The 17,426-nt window shown below is 49.5% G+C and overlaps 1 protein-coding gene across 2 annotated transcripts; it reads left to right on the top strand.

Annotated features, from left to right (window-relative positions):
- Window positions 1-6: 6 nt before the first annotated feature.
- Window positions 7-16,162, top strand: LOC100115806 (homeobox protein six1b). 2 transcript variants are annotated; one of them, XM_016985193.2, is made up of 5 exons: window positions 7-2,306; window positions 3,131-3,392; window positions 3,490-3,724; window positions 13,002-13,509; window positions 13,600-16,162. In XM_016985193.2, the coding sequence occupies exons 1-5, from the start codon at window positions 2,010-2,012 to the stop codon at window positions 13,888-13,890; spliced, it is 1,593 nt and encodes a 530-aa protein (XP_016840682.1). In that variant the 5' UTR covers window positions 7-2,009; the 3' UTR covers window positions 13,891-16,162. The 2 variants fall into 2 exon arrangements, with proteins under 2 accessions (XP_016840682.1, XP_031785164.1); XM_031929304.1 differs by having other exon boundaries at window positions 3,110-3,392.
- Window positions 16,163-17,426: the final 1,264 nt, after the last annotated feature.

The raw sequence follows: 17,426 nt of genomic DNA, 5'->3' as shown, positions 1-17,426 counted from the left end.
GCGCGGCTCTCTCTCTCTCTCTCTCTTTCTGTACATGGGAATTTGCGGCTTGTGTCGTGTCGGGGCTACAGCTTTGTGTGTCGGGGCGACAATGAGGATGAAGAAATCAATGTCGAGTCGAGAGCGTGTTGTGGGCTTGACTCCAGCTCTCGAGGGTTTTCCCTTTTGTATTATAGCTGTATGGTGGGGATTTTCAGAGTCGATGTTTCGCAATCCGCTCGCGATGAAAATACAAGCTTAGGCCAGTTATGTTGTCAGTATTCGATTCGAGAGAGACAGGGAGGGAGAAGGACGACGCGTCGACGTGAAAAAGTCGCCGGCGCACAAAAGCCGTATTCGTAGAAAAAAGGGCAGAGCCGACGTCAACTCGTGGAAGTACACGTAAGAATATAACTGCCGCTGCTCCAATTCTTTGGCAATAATGGACTAGTACACATTATACACGAGGGGCGAGTGTCGTTTGCGGCGTTACGAGGGTTTACACGCGGTCGATGGGAAAATACTTTATTGTCGAGCTGACACAGTCGACGCGGGACGACTTGCCTCAACTCACAAGTACATGTATGTATGCCGCATTGTGTGTGTGTGTGTACTGGAGGCCGAGATATGTGGGCCTTTTTTCGGCCGTATAATGCGCGCAACTGTGTACACATTTAATTGTGAATCGGAGAGGCTCATTTGGATTTTTACGCGCTTGTTTCAACGAGCGACGATATTGCAGATGAAATCTTCTCTCCGGAAAACGTATGTCGCGCATATTTCCCGGTATAGCGACTCGAGTCCGAGCTGAAAGCTGAAATAATGTCTGGCCGCGCCGCACACATGACGCTCGCGTTTGTTCAGCGCGACCGCGCGCATCGCTGCTTTCCGGGCCCTCTTTATGATTGACGTGGGTCCTGTCACTCTCTCGCGCACACGTGCAGCGCGCTTATACAGTATACGCGAGTTCCTTCTTACACATACGTTAGCCGGGCTAAGTTTTGAAAAGCAATAATAATAAAAAGCCGCCTCGGCAATTCGCGAAAAATATCCTAGCTATACACCAATACCTATACAAGAGACAATATAATAATCGCGAAAAGAAGTATACCCAGGCTATCGCGGCTACGGGTGGGCGTGTCCGTCCAATCCCTTAACGGCATGGCGTCGCGCCAATCCCCTTGCGTCTCTCTCACAAAGCTGTCAGCCCAAGCTCCGCCTTGGACCAATCCGAGCTGCGACCCTCCCGTATACCCTGCACAAGTCTCTCTTCTCCTCGTCTCGCGTTATTTCCACGGCTATTCAGCTCTCAGTCTGCTCGGAACCGCGCGGCCGAGTGCTGCAGCTCTCGCGACCCGCCGCCACGCACCTCGTCTTGCGTCATCGCGTGTGGCTTCTTACACGCACCGAGTTATATACACCCGTCGATTCAGTGCATCGATGATCATTTAACCTTGTGTGCGCGCGCTTCGATCGCGAGTCGATCCTGCAGAGAAGGAATAGACTGTACGCGTAGACGAGACACGTAGTGCTGCGCGCCGAGTATAGCAGCAGCGCAGAAGAAGACGAAGTATATCAGCGGTAGCAGCGCGCTCGGCTCTCTTCTAAAATTAGTCGCGCTATTAATAGTGCGCGGCCGTAGCGGCACTAGCAGCAGCGGATATTCTCTCTTGGCAAAGCCCGCCGGCGAAACACGAAACCTCGCGCACGCGGATTTTTCCGACGGCGCATTGTCGAGAAATTGCGACGCCGCGTAATCCTTTACAATACAGCCGCGAGGGATTATACATATTCCGCGTCGTCGTCGTCGTCGTCGTCGTCGTGTGTGTGTGTGAGGCAAGAGGCTCTCGCAAAGCCGATTATAAGTAACACGAGGAATATCTCGGCAGCAGTCTCCTTCCGGCGCGCTCTGGTGTATATAGTGCAGCGAGTTCTTTTACCGCGTGTAATACACACAGCAGCGACCGTCGGATGTCGTACTGAGGCAGTGGCAGCAGCAGAACCGAGTGTGAGAAGGCAGTAATGAGGTGATGATGGCCTACGGGGGACCCGCCGGTTCCGCGAGAAGCGCGACCTCCGGTGATGTCGTGCTCGCAGGTACCGGTTCGCAGCAGCAGCAGCAGCAGCAGGGTTACAGTCCTCAGAGTACACCCAACCCGTCGCTACCGATCGACGGCCCTGCGCCGAGTTACGGACCTACAGCTAACTACAGTCCCCAGGACAGTCCGGTCGGTTCGGTCGTCACGGCTGCGGTCGCCGCCGTTGCTGCCAATGGACAAGTGCCCGGGTTCACCTTCACTCAGGAGCAGGTCGCCTGCGTTTGCGAGGTGAGATATGCGTTTTTTTTTTTGTTTTTTTTTTCGTTGTTGTTGTCGAATTTTTTGTTATTTTGCTTATAAATTTTGTGACGCTCGGAAGAGAAACACTTCGATATTGCTGGCTTTTCTTCTACAATCCTTTTCTGTATACTCACCACTTCTACTCTGCTTCAAACCGTGCATAACGCAGCGTCGCGACGAAAAAACGTTCCCTCGCCGGCGTATATCATCCTCGCGAATAATTGGCCCGCGGTCTCTTTTTTTACGCCCTGCGTAAATCCGTCGACTCTCGCGACTGACGTTTACGGCGCGCGCGATGCCATACCCGCGAGGCTGACACCGTTTAATTAATCCCAAAGAATCTCGCTCGTATTTCCATATAACACGATATTATCGCGTCCGCGAGTTTTGCGTGTGTGCACGGCTCTAAAACTTTGCTCCTTTTGCCCTCGTCACACGGACCACAGCGATAGCTCATACCGAATTATTCCAGCAGTTTATAGGGTCCGTGAGGCGTGGGAGCTAGTTGTCTTGTATCTCCGAGCCGTGATATCGCTGGTGTATCACTACGTTAGGCTATTTTTTCAAAACATTTCTCTCCACTCTAACATTCAGGGGACGGGGTGTATCAAAGAATTGGCTATGCTCGAGACTTGAAAGCCGCGCTCAATCGGAATTAAAAGAATTTACAGCGTAAATAAATACAAGATACACTAGATATAAGAGGAGAAAGAGAGAGAGAGAGAGAGAGAAAGAGCGGGATGAGTTCTGCCGACTAACAGTGTGCCCCCCCCTGTCTATCGTCTATGAAGACGATGGTTGCGTCTGTCCAGGTGCTCCAGCAGGCGGGCAGCGTCGAGAGGCTGGCGCGCTTCCTCTGGTCCCTGCCGGAGTGCGCGCGGCTCCGCAAGAACGAGAGCGTCCTGAAGGCCCAGGCGGTCGTAGCCTTCCACCACGGCAACTTCAAGGAGCTCTACCAGATCCTCGAGAGCAACACCTTCAGCTCGCACAACCACAACAAGCTCCAGCTGCTCTGGCTCAAGGCGCACTACATCGAGGCCGAGCGGCTGCGCGGCAGACCTCTCGGGGCGGTCGGTCAGTACTACACTACTACTCTTGCTATGTAAGCCGGCGCATAATTAAGATCACGTCCTCTAATCGTGTACCCCCCCCCCCTCCCCCTGTCCATCAGGCAAATATCGGGTGCGGCGCAAGTTCCCGCTGCCCAGGACGATCTGGGACGGCGAGGAGACGTCCTACTGCTTCAAGGAGAAGTCGCGGCTGGTCCTGAGGAAGTGGTACGACACGAACCCCTACCCATCGCCCAGGGAGAAGCAGGAGCTCGCCGAGACGACGGGCCTGACGACGACGCAGGTCAGCAACTGGTTCAAGAATCGCCGGCAGCGGGATCGGGCCTCCGAGCACAAGTAAGTCGCTACCGCAAACACGAGCCTTAATAAGCTTCCCTCGCGAAAGTCAACCGTAGAGAGAGAGAGAGAGAGAGAGAGAGTTTGACTTTGAGGAAAGCCGACTGCGCCGCAAAGGGCCTCCTCTTGAAACAACAATAACACGCCGCTAAGGCTGCGGATTTTCGGACTCTCTCCAGGGGAAATTAGTATGCGGCCACCGCTGCTCTGCGCATATACTCCGGAAAACAAATAGTTATGCGGGAGGTTGGGTTCCGCCGCGGCTGGGAATCATAAACAGAGAGAGAGAGAGAGAGAGAGAGAGAGTCGTCGGCAAATGCTGATGGGTAAACATACGTGTCGTGCGCTTTTCTTTCGGCGCATAGGAATTTGTTCGATCTATTCTCGACGTCTCCGCATCAGGACGCTTCGAATCGCGAACGATTAATACGAGTGTATATAAGCAATTTCCAAGCTTCCCGCGTCTAATGAACCGCCGCTACAGCTCTTTTAAAAGTCTCTCTCTCGCTTCGCGAGGCGTCGAAAAATTTCGAGAGAGAGATAGAGAGAGAGAGAGAGAGAGCTGCGACACACGTTAGGGTTCGTGTTGTTTCGAAGGTCGTTGCTCCAGATCCGATTTTAGATCCGAGTGAGAGAGCGCGAGAGCTTAAACTCCCGGCGTAAGTTTAACGCTGCGAGTCTCTCTCCCACGAGCTGCGACGACACGGTTTGATTTTTCAAACCTCACGTTCATTCATCGCGCGCTCTGTGTATCGTTTATCGCGATTTTAATACGGTGAAATTATACAGTCCCGGCAGTAGCGCTGCTTGATTACATTCGATTGAAAATTAAAATGAAGACTGCTCGAGTGCTGTTGCAGCGTGAATCGAAAATTCTGCGTTTACACGTCGTCTCGCGGAATATCATTACGTGCAGTCGATGGTCAGCCGGTAGCACCGGCGGGTGTACGTTGTACGTGTTCGGCATAAACATATATGTGTTGTTTCGTGTATATATATATATATATATATATATACGAGTGCACGCGGAGAGCATCATCAGCAGAGAGCGCGCGTATAGCGTTATGGAGCGAGAGACAGAAAGGAGGAAGTGGGAAGCACCACCGTGGCGCGAGAGCTGGGCGCATATCGAATTTCTTTATGGCTTCTGTGATGCATGTGTATATGTGTTCCCATAGACACCGGAGAGTCGAACAACCATATACTCGCCTTAGCTCTTGTCGCGTTCGCTCTTTGTCTTCGTTCTGTGCGTAAGCTCGCACTTTGTGCTCCTCTTTTTTTCTTTTTTTTTTCGTTTTCACGCGGTATAACACGTCTCTCTGCGAATTTTCGCCTTATTCGACTCGCTGAGACTCTCATTGAGATTGAAGAAAAAAATGTCAAATTTCCCAACTCAACGGAGAGCCGTATATACACTGACTTATCTTATCTGGCTCGGCAAACCTGCTAAAAATTCGGCCCCTCGGGACGGGGGCGTCGTGGTGGGCGTTATACGTGCTTGCAGCGTCAAAAAAGCGAACGAGAGCGCCTCGGCACATGCGGTATTTCGAGTCCCGCCGGCGTCGGCGCGTTTATCGCGCAAAACTCGACTGTCGACGATTAAGCACAGCAGCGCTACTGTTGTTGCGGGAGCGTCGTTTACATTTTATTTTTTATTTCCTTTTTCGAGAAGAAAAAGAACAAACAAGCCGGAGAGTGCATATAAGGACCAAGTACGTCTGTCTGTCTCTCTCTCTCTCTCTCTCTCTCGGCCCATTACCGTATACGCAGCGCACACAATATGGATCGAGGCGGATGGTTTGAGCGCGAGCGAGGGCAGTAATGGCTTCGGTATATATACGGGCGGCGTCCTCTCCCTCGGCTTCTTTCTTCCCTACTTTCTCCCTCCCTCGCGGCTGCCTCCCCCTCCTCATGCAAACAAAACATCGCTAATGCACCTATACAGAGAGACACATCCTGCGCGCTTTCTGTTCTCTCTCTCTCTCTGCGTATTGCTACGTATATATATATAGTTCCAGGACGCGAACCGTTTCGTTGCCAGGGCCGCACGTGTGTACGCGCACTTCTCTATTGTAATAGAGCAGTAGCTGTATGTGTAGGGCTCGAAAGGGGCGTATACACCGGGCCATAGCTTGAAAACGATAACGCGATCGGTCGCGGCACTTTCCCTCGAAAATTCAAGATTTCATTGTTCGAGCGTAGTTACTCACGATTCGAAAACATCCGCCGCGAGATATAATCCGCGCGCTTTGTTATTGTTACACACGCATCGAAGAAAAGTCCCTTATCTCAGGGCCTATACGCGATTGATGACGAGGTGCGTTCCGCGTAACGAAGACGGCTTTTTATCTGTGAAGAGAAACGCGCTGCGACGATAAAAAGGACGGCTCTCTTTCTCGTGCATGCGCTGAAGCGCTCTGTGTGTGTGTGTGTGTGTGTGTGTATATATTCGCGCGCGAGCTTTGTTTGTTCGGAGATTTAAAAACAGAGGGTTTTTGCTTTCGCGGCTGTTGTGTGAAACTCGAGTCGAAGTTTTCATTCCTTACTCTGTTACGTGTGCAGCTATCCTATATATGTGCGTGTTTGCGAATGCGCAGAGTTGTATACTCGGAAAGAAATTGTTGCCCCCGTATACACGCAACTTGAAAAAAAAAATGTATATAAGGCGAGTTGGACAGTTTTCGGCTAAAGGATTAAGCTCTTTTTATTTTTTTAAACGAGCTTTTCGTTCGTAATTGAGATCGTGCCGCGTTTCATCCGATATGCCTTATAGGGTTGATTTTATTTGTATCATTGCTACGGGGAATCGAAGATGGTATGATACATCGAATTCGCTATCGGACAATAACACGTCGGTGCACATCTTACGAAGCAAAGTTCGCGATAATTATTTCGGCGCGAGCCTTTGAGTATAACGTGTCTCGAGGGTTGAGAGGGAAAACATGAATTTCTTTCTGAACACACGTGTGTGCGTAGATAATTTCGTTCAAACTACAATCGGGCTGTTTTGTGAAAGGGTATAAGAAAAAAACTATTTCGAAAAAATGTCCATTTTCTTCCTCAAACCCAATCGTTGAGACTCTCCCTGGTCCACGTGCGCACAGCTATACCTTGCCTACTTCCGTGTACATTAAAGCGAAGGAAAAGATGGCAGCCCGAAGGAGAAAAGCGCCGTGGAAGCAGCTGGGGAAGTCGAGGGGCGGCGCTCCCGGAAACGCGCGCGCGCACGCCTGTGGCTCCTTCCAAGTGCCGGAGAGGGAGACTCTCTCTCTCTCTCTCTGTATACAGTCGAGTTGACAAGGGGATGGCTGCGCCAATATTGACTCTCCGGAATGGCTCCGTCGAGGAGGGAGAGACTAGCCCGCAGAGAAAGAGAGGGTGGCGCTATAGCGCATTCGGCTCGCGCGCGAGGGCTGTTAAAATTCCCTCCATGGCGGTCTACCGAGCGCCGTTTCTCGAACGGAACGAAATTTCGAGAGACGGAATTAATTGAATCGCATCATCCACGCAGCGGCAGAGGAGAAAGCCGCGTCGTCCATTTTTTATCTCTCCCTCTCTTAGCGAGCAGCCCTATACACTGTATAGAGGCGAAGAAGGCCCCTTTTTCATCAAGCCGTCTCTCTCTCTCTCTCTCTCTCTTAATAAGAAAGAGAGATCCTGTCAAACGTTGACAGCTTGTCGGAGGGATCCCCGGAACATGGCTCGCGAACCCGCCTTCCTCGCGCTTTACACACACAATCAGTGCCATTCTGTCTCTCTCTCTCTCTCTCTCTCTCGCGGCCTTCCTTTTTCGGGCTCGAAAAAAAGCAAGGAACAATCCTCTCCTTACGCGGGGCCGCTAGTAAGAGGGCGAGTAGAGAGGGGACTGCTGCAGAGGGGCCCTTTCATTCATGCGCGCGTTCCCAGAACGCGCAGCACTAGAGAGCTCCCGCCTTCGCGATATGCGTGCGCGCAGGCGAATAAACGCGCGGAGCAGCTACATGCCTCTTTCATGCCGACATTTTTTTTTTTTTTTTTTCACGTGTTATAACCCTCTGGATGGTGAAACGAGCCTCTGTGCAAGTATATACGGGATGTTTCTTGGTGCCGCTTTCGAGAAGGATATTTTTATATTCTCGGATTTTCGGACGTTACATAAGAGAGATACACGTATAGTAAATATAGCCGATAACAATGGTCCGCACAGACTGCGTTGTTTTCGCAAAGCGGAACTTGCTTGTGGTCGAGAGACGCGACGATTGTGTTTTATGATAGTAGCTGTCTCGCGAGCTTTCCGAGACAGTGACTGCGTCTGTTTAACCAGCTTCCCAGACGCTTATACTTAAAACATTTACAACGACATAGTGGCGAGAGTAGAACAAGAGAGATTACACTTACCCTCTACAATTCGCGTTGCATAATAGAGCCATTAATATCAATGGCAATTAGCCGTTTCTCTCGGCCTGTCTGCCTCAATTCTTCGCTCTCGTTTTAGAGAGAACAATCCCTCTCCTCGCTCTTATCTCCCTCGATTCCATCAGAAGCTTCTGTGTGCTTTATATGAGTCAGATGAAATCAGCCAAGTGCGCAGGGGCTGCTCGGCAAACACACGCAGCCGATCGATCCTCTATATACACTCCGACGTACTCGCGTTTGTCCGGAATATCATTGGGATTCGACATTCTCGAAAGCGTCGCAATGAATTTTTTTTTTTTTTCAAAAGTATATGAAAAAAAAAACCGCACGTTCGCCCTTCACGCAGCCGCGTATCCCGGCCTTCCGTAACGAGCAGACACACAGTGAGGATATCTACGCGGTGTCGAGTTACACCAGACGGCCGACACACAAGGCTTATGTAAATACACGCGAGAGAAAGAGAGAGAGAGAGAGAGAGACCGCGAGGCGCGCAATTCTCTCGATGCGGATCGTCGCGTCCGGCAACGGGTTGAATCTCGAACGGAACCGATCGTTGCGCAATACGTTATATACTATCTATATATAAAAGTCTATTTAACCTTCCATCAGAGGGCCGTATTGTATCCGCGCGCCGGCGGGTTTTCCCGCTCGAGCGAGCGATTTTCCAGCCCCGCGTTATATACCTGCAGCACGAGAGGGGGTCGCGCCTCCGAAAAGCGAAGAGAAAGAGAATTGCTCTCCGTGGGTGGCGAGTTTTTTGTTTTTTCCGTCGCTCATCGCATTATGCACAGTCCGCGCACACAAATCCCTTAACCGGCAACAAATTCGATAATCGGCTGGGTTTTTTTACTGCGCTCGAACATTTCTTTTGTATTATATATTATGAGAGTATGTGTGTGCGTGGGGTGAACTACTACCGAGCAGCGGCTGCTGGTAATCCGGATCAGGAGGTTGCCGGAACAGCGAAAGCATTTTAACACTTGGCGCCTTTTTCTTTCTCTCTCTTATTATAAACTTCTCCTAATGTGTGTGTGTGTGTGTGTATGTAGGTGAAAAATTCACGCCTCACACGACGAACTCGTCGTCGTCGCGTGTATTGTGACACGGATAAGGAACTTCTTTTCGTTGACTTGTCAAATTCACCTCTTAATCCGGCGACGCCGGAGGGTGGCGCTCTTACGTGCAATCGGATTATCGATTTATCGCACTCGAGGATCTATAGTAGCTCGGCCTCGATTTTTAGGCTTCTGACGTAGCTCGCGCAGCCTAAAGTAAACGTCTTTCACTCAACTATGTGCGCGTAGAGTATGCGGCGTTAAATTAACGGCCTCTCTCTCTCTCTCTCTCTGCGTCGCGGGAATAATTGAGTTTCGCGCGAGGGAAGAGCCAATATTCGCTTGCTCTCTGTCAAGCGGCCAAAGCACAGAGACGGACGGACGGACGACTGACAGTGAGGTGCAGCGAGCTTTGCAGTCGTTTCGTCGCCGACATAAATATCAGTCTACTTTCGCGCGGATAGAGAAGCCGTGATATGCACTTGGACGTCGGTTTCTCTCGAAATAACCGCTTTTTGATCATTAGCACTATTACTTCCTAACTCTCTCCGGGCTTTTCAATTTTCCCGCAAGAAGCAGCCGCGTCATCATCGTCGGTTATAATACGGGCATACACACAGCGAAAGTCTGACCTGCGCGAACCGGACGCACGTCTGCGCGCCACGGGAGGGACGGATCTCCTGCAACTGTGCACATGCGGGGAGGAGAGTTTGTAAACAGAGCGTGTGTACACCTTTCTCTCTCAAACACACACACACACACACACGCGCACACAGGAGAGAAATTTTCCTATCTGCTTATAGAATCAGCTGCCACAGTTTTCCCCGTTTCTTTTTTACGGGAGAGATGCAGCTCCTCCGGGAATATCACCTGCCGGGAAGAGAACGATGCTGCTGTGGAAAACAAAAATACGCACACGAATCGAGAAGCTACAAATCGTCCGTATGATTTATATTTCCGCGAGCCGTCGCGCTCCGTTAATTGCGAAGACGTCTCTTGCACTGCACAATGCGCTGAAAACAAAAGCGTATAGCGATATCGCCGAGAATAGTATGCGAGAGGAATCATGCCGAGGGCAGAAGTTTTTTTTTGCCGTCGCGTCGGGGATCCTGAAGCGTGCGATGTCGGACACGTATGGCGCAGCGCCGATAAATCGCGTTTACGCCCCCGAAATTCCGAGCGCTAGTGTCTGCGGCTCGGTCAATTGATTATCGCGAGTGCTGCGTGCGCGTGTGGGATACACATAGGAGAACGAGTGAAAATTGATGGCTTCTCGCGTAATTTACTGCGGGGAATCGATAAGGCTGAGGTTTTGCATTGTATGTCGTCTAAGAATACGTATATTTTTGGGAAATTTTGCAGATTCTCGCAGCACATTAAACAAAGCCGATTAAAGCTCGTTATCCGCGGGCCTAATCACGAGTCGTGTCTAAGTAAGGCCCCGGAGCATAAAAAGAACGTCGGAACTCCCGCGGCTTTCCGTACGCTTATCTCTCCGTCACTATCTCTTTCCGAAATACAAATTTTTACCAGTGTTCCCCGGATAGCCGGCAGCAGCTGAATCTCGAAGCCGAGGAAAAAAGGTGAAGCTAGAGAGAGAGAGAGAGAGAGAGAGAGAGAAACGACGCGAGAAGAGTGATATTTTCCACTCCTCCTCCACCTCCTCCTTTTTTGTCGTGCTCGTCGTCGTCGTCGTCGTCGATGGGGCCACCCGCTGCATATATATCCCGGGCCTATAAACCGAAAGAGGTGTCTCCCAGGTATGCCTTATCGTCCCGGCGATCGGGCAGTAAATTTTCTCGGCGCTGCCGCTGCTGCGGGACCTTATACACTCTCTTCTCTCCCTGTGTGTCTGTGCGTTTATACACGATCACGATCCACGAGCGCAGGCCATTACTTTGATTAGGATTTGTGGCTGACTCATCGCGCGCCGCTATTATTTATGGCGATCTCACGGCGCTTATACGCTTTTTTTTTTTTTTTTTTTTTAATTTTCGCGCTAGCTATGCAGTATAAGCTTAAACGCACGATTTTTCCTGCGCCAATCAACATTCTTTATATTTCGCGTATCTCTCAATCGGCAAAAGAGCCTCGAATTGTAATAATAACTCGCGCGATGTCATTTGCTCTCGCGGCCGGTTATCGCTTGTACAGATTCGAGCCGGCGATAAGACTGGGCTGCACAGATTAAATGTTTACCGCGAATAAAGCGCAAACAATTAACGAAACCGGGCGCGCGCATCGACGAGCGCTTTTACGAGAGAGAGAGAGAGAGAGAGGGCCAAAAATTCGCTCGCTCTGGACCGCATACTTATACGCGAGGCGATCTTATCGCCGGCGATAAAGTTAGACGCGAATTAGCGGAATCGCGCTGGCGGCGATAAGATCGGCCACTTCTGCAATTTATCGGAGGAATTAAATTAGGAATTATGCTAATCGAGTCGAGCCAGACGTTCGGACCAGTTTGACGCGCGCGTGCGCGCCTCCGCTTATAATTAGCCGCTCATCATCTCGGCGTTATATTGTCTTCGGCATATACTATACCGCACGTATGCGGGAAAAAAATCGCTGTCACATTATCGCTCGAGCTTCGCTTGTACCTATATACAACACTGCAGCGCAGCGACGTGGGGGCGTTCGTCTCGTGGAAATAACTCTTCTCGCGAGGCGCGAGCAGAAAGGGCCGGTTATCCTTTTGTTAGCCTCGGGATCACGGATAGGATTTATAGAGACGGCGAAGGAAGAGCCAGCGAGGATATAGCCTGTGTGTATATATATATACTGCATCGCCGCGATTTTTCGCTCGAATTCGGAAGCTTTCACGCTTATCTCTATACAACGCGACGGCTCGATGCACTTTGGCAATCGGTATATCTCGCGACCGGTTTGTATATGCTCTTCCGTGAGGGAAAACAGCAGAGAGTCGAGGGCTCGAGCTAAAAGACTTGTCGGACAAGCGATTAACGATTGGCGCTTTTTTTCGACGTTGCCTCTGCCGCGCGCGAGGATACGATTAAATTTTTGAGGCCCGATAATTTACGAGTGTGCGATGTGTGTCTCTGGTAGCAGACAAGGCTTGTCGATATCGCGTCGAGGAGAGAATCGTTAATAAATGTTGTAGGTTTATACGCGGTGCAAGCGTGCACAAGGTATAGAGCGAAAGAGGGAGGGGGTAATCCCAGGAGAGAAACTAGTCGCCGAGGAGGTCCGCTAAATTGACTTTATGTTTACGAGGCTCCCCCCCCCCCATGCCCCTCGATATTATACGACACTCGTTCCCGACTCGGCTCTTTGCTCACTCGAGGTGTCGCGCATCCTTATTAACTTCGCCACTCGCCGTCCTCCTCTCTACATCGTCGTTTTCCTTTTACATGCATATATGTATATAGAACGGACTTTCGGACGCGCGCGACGAGTCACGCAACCGAATGGCCATCAATTAGCTCGTCGGCGAATAATCCCCCTCGTATATATCCATAATGCCGATTCGGCCGTGTATTTTTAGATCGCCGAGAGTTATTAAAGAGGGCAAATAAGGGATTATTAGGCGGTCCATTAATTTTACACAGACACACAGGGCCGATAGCGTTGAGACTCGGTTGACATTTTTATGCGCGGCATTATCTCTCGGGGATACAAGCGCCGACGGATTATTTATTCGCGAGTTTTATTCTTTCGCGCGGGCGCACAGGTGCGCTGTAATTGATTTATTTCGATTAGGAGAGCTGATTTATGCGCGCTTACAAGATTGACCGCGTAAAAATTGCATATCAGCGAAATGTGAATGTAAAATTTAACGCTTCGCCACCCCTCTTGTGTGTTCGCAGCGGTCAGAAGGGCGACAAGTGCCACAACGGCGACCCCGGCGACTCGAGCTACGAGAGCGGCGACGAGACGAAGCGCCAGTCGGTCAGCCAGCAGTCCCAGCAATCGGCAGCCTCCTGCGCCGTCGCCCAGCAGCAGCAGCAGCAGCAACAACAGCAACCGCCGCCTCAGACCGCCCCGCACCAGCTGGTCGACCATCAGCAACAGCAGCAGAGCTCGAGCATGTACCAGCTGCCGGCGCAGGTCTCGGTCTCCTCGAGTCCGCACTCGTACCACCAGAGCCACGCGAGCAGCCTCGGACACCACATGCAGGCCCAGCATCACCACGACAGCAGCAACGAGAGCGTCGCCGGCGACGACAAGAGGAACCTGCAGCACCAGCTGCAGCATCACCTTCAAGCTGCCGCCGCGGCTCACGGACTCGTCCATCCGACGGCGACGCTTCCCCACCAGTCGAGCTGCGCCCAGCAGAAGAGCCAGCTCGATTACATGCAGTACTACAGCTCGCAGGTTTGTACAGAATCCCTTTGATCCTATATGAAAACGCTCTCGCTGTGTCAGATCGGTAAAAAGCAAATCCGCCCGATCCTCTGTCCGCAGGACTACCTGATAGGCACGCCGAGCTCGTCGGATCTGCAAAAGTCCCTGCCCCACACGGCGACCTCGATGCAGATGGGCGCGATAGCACCGTCTATGGGAGGCCTCAGCCCGATGGGTCACTCGTCGATGATGCCCAGCTCGATGCAGGGCGTGAACCACACGATGAACGGCATGTCGATGAACGGCATGGGCATGGGCGCCTACCAGGGTATGGGCACGATGGCCATGCCTGGATCCCACGCGGGCTACCACAGCGCCAGTCTAGTGCTCGGCGAGTATCATTCCTTGTGACCTTGGGCTCGACCCACCACTAGCAACAAGCGCAAGCCGCCGCCGCCGCAGCAGCAGCAGCAACCCTATCACTACCAGAATCATCATTCGCATCATCATTTGCATCATCATCAGACTAGCAGTGATCATCATAGCAATCATCATCATCAGCAGCCGCAGCAGCAGGACAAGGCTAGCTCGTGGGAGTATCAGCAGACGTCCTCGATACAGCAGCAGCAGCAGCAGCAGCAGCAGCAGCAGCCACAGCAACAGCACAACGGCAACTCCAGTAAGCCGGTGACTATCGTTGAAGCACGAATTTACTGTCTCACGGAGTAGACGCGCGATTATACACACAAATAGATATATATATATAGGAGGCTAGGAAAGCGTGTCCGCTATGGTCTGCGTTTCGTTATTTTTAAATTATTTCAATCCTACATACTTCATTCTCGAAACACGCGACGACGGGGACCAGAGCTTGGACACCGCGACAAGTAGTTGATAAAAAATGAAAGGAAAAATCATTTAAAAAAAAGAGAGAGTTCTCAGCCGTTGTACATACGCATAGACTCTACGTAGCAACTGCTCTATCTCAGATGCGTTCAAAGTCTCATTGTCGCCATCGTACACGGGAGAGAGAGAACAGAGTATCACAATCATACACTATATAGTTACCGTTTTTCTCTGTGGGAAACCGTACGTTGTGTCAAAAAAAAAAAAAAACAAAAATGCTGAAAACAATGAAACCGAATGACGCGAACCCAAAAGTCGAGTGAATTCGCGTTACTTGTCCTTCTTGTACATGTATGTAGATAGAAAAGAAAGAGAAACTATGTTATAACGACTCGAGGCTTACGCGTTGACGACTCACTCGCGCATGTTATGATATATTATATAGGATGTAATTTAAAGAAAGATATATAGAGAACGAAACGAGTGGAGAGAGTAGGTGGCCTTTTGATATTTCTTTTTACCAAACTCCATTTACAAGTCTGTATACAAATTTTCTTGCAACTCTGCACAAACTATAAACTCAACGTTCAAATTTTTTCTCGTCGATCAAACATACTACTCTAGAGCTGAAAAATAAACGCATGAATTTTCGAAGAAAGTATTGCGCGCATCAAAGCTGCCCATCCACCCACCCCCGCCAGTTCAGTGTGACATCTTAAAACATAAGAGTATATGATATAGCAAAGAAAGTATAAAAAGACAGTTGATTGTAAATAAAGCATACGCATATATTAGTTAAGTGGCAATTGAAATCTAATAATATAAAGTATATACACAAAAACACACATAAGAGAAAACTCGGTTAATTGAAAAATCCATAGCGAGTCAAGTTACTAAAGCAAACAAATAATTAGCCGGTGATTCCTCGAACGGACTTTAGTTCCGAGTAGGGGATTTATAAGATAAAAAAGAAGAAGAAAAATAATCAAAGCAAATAGCTAAAATAAACTATACACGCGGAGGGAGGAAAGCGCGCGTAACGAGGCGACGAAGCGAAGTCGACGAGAGGTCGATCGTCGTTCTGTTCCTTTGGTCGTAACGGCCGGCCAACTGGGTTATACATATATATAAAATGCCTGAAGCGCTAGACGAGACTCTCTCTCTCTCTCTCTCTCTCTCTCTCTCTCTCTCCTCTCTCTCTCTCTCTCTCTCGTCGCTCGTTTCTTCCTCCGCGCGCGTTCGTTATTTAAGATATAGTCACAAGCCAGTGTGAAGCGCGGCAACGGCGCGAGAACAATGTCCACGGGATGAAACAGGGTATATAAATTATGTACAGAAACGAGCTGGCTCCGCGCTTGTACGAGGGAAAAATCCGACGATTATTCCCTTTATGATTTTATTTTATTATATCTACTCGCGATTTGACGCGTTTGACGAGTTGTGCCAGGATCTCGAATCGAATTGAAAAATCATCTCTCGAAGCCGAGAAGACGACCGATCGAAAGCGTATAGCGAGTGAGAGTAGCTCACACGCGCGCGAGAACGAAAAGCTATAAATAGCCATCGACGCCGAGCCTCCACGACGTTTAATTTGTGTATACACCGAGCGCTCGCTCGCGGGAAAGAGAGAATCGTGCGTGTATTCGAGAGTGATAGTTGTGTGATTATACATGTATTGTTCACGAAGCGATGTCGATATGTTATAGTGAAATTTTTTCGCGTTTTTCCTTTTCAACCGATACTATCCGCGCTAGCTCTCGGCAATCGAAGGATTAGAGAGACGAGAGAAAGGGATAAGCCGAGTGATGTATAGAGAGAACGAACAAAAAAAAAAAAAGGCGCGATAGTGTCCGTATATAATATACAACACATACGCGTTGCGAATCCGTACGCAGATTTACGCGCGACTCCGGTTTCAATGTAGCATCCTCGTATTACTTCGCTCATTCTCTTTTTTTGTTTTCTCTTCTCGATCGCTGCACCCGAAATCGCTCTTTTTTTTCGTTGCGACGATAAACTTCTTCACGCACAATGTATGTATACCGGTGGATCGGCGACCTGCACACACACACATGTAGACTATCATCTGCGAATTGTACAATCCGAACAAATTTGCACATACGGAAACACACCGTTACTATACATTCCCTGACGAATCGGTCTTTTGCCTATAGAAGACCCTTTATGTCTCTTTGTACTTGTCTGTACTCTCGTAATAGCGAAGATGACGGCCATTTCTCTTGTGTTGTATATAGCGAACGATTTGTAACGTACGTAGCGCGTATTTATCATAAGGAACATACTATTTACTGAATAGACGCGCTGCAGCAACAGGAGACTTGAATGTACACACAAACTAAAGTTTAAGCCGATCCGGTTTTAGAGGAGCAAGACTGCCGACGACGTATACAAGCAGTGCCACTATACACTATATTACGTAGATCAGTTATCAGAGGCGAGATGATTCAAGAGAGAGAGAGAGAGAGAGAGAGAGAGAAACGCAAAATTTTGAGGTGTCGAGAGGGCATAATATTCTGCGAAACCACATTGTCACGCGAGAAATACAATATAAAGGATGAGGCAAGAGCAAAAGACAAGAGAAGAACGACTCCTATGCACAAAGCGACACACTCGAGTCTTGCGCGCAAATCGCGTTTACATAGTAGTGAGTAATATGAATTAAAAAAACACATAGAATGCGATATATTATATATATAAAGTGAATATAGATATTATTATATAAAAATATACGTCGTGTGTATTATCACGATATATATAAGCGAGCACACTGATGAGGTGAGAGGAAGTATATAGGAAGCGCGATTCTGGCCGTTGTAAAAGTATAGTTTCGCTGTGTGTGAAGTGAGAAAACGAAAATAGTGCGAGAGAGTGAGAGAGAGAGAGAGAGAGCGAGTTATAATTACGAGGCGAAGGTGATGTGTACAAGTATAGTTATATAGCAGCGCGGAGACGGTCGGCGTCGCGCGTATTATTAACGCGTAAGGAAAATGCCCAACTCTAAACGATGCACAATGCGCAGGATTATACGAGGAAAAAAGAGAGAGAGAGAAGCAGTCACGATATGTAAGATTGTATCGAAT

The sequence above is a fragment of the Nasonia vitripennis genome, chromosome 4 (genome assembly GCF_009193385.2).
Source record: "Nasonia vitripennis strain AsymCx chromosome 4, Nvit_psr_1.1, whole genome shotgun sequence".
In the NCBI taxonomy this organism is placed as follows: domain Eukaryota; kingdom Metazoa; phylum Arthropoda; class Insecta; order Hymenoptera; family Pteromalidae; genus Nasonia; species Nasonia vitripennis.
Note: the sequence above shows the minus strand (reverse complement) of the source record. Positions and strands in the feature narration are given on the sequence as shown.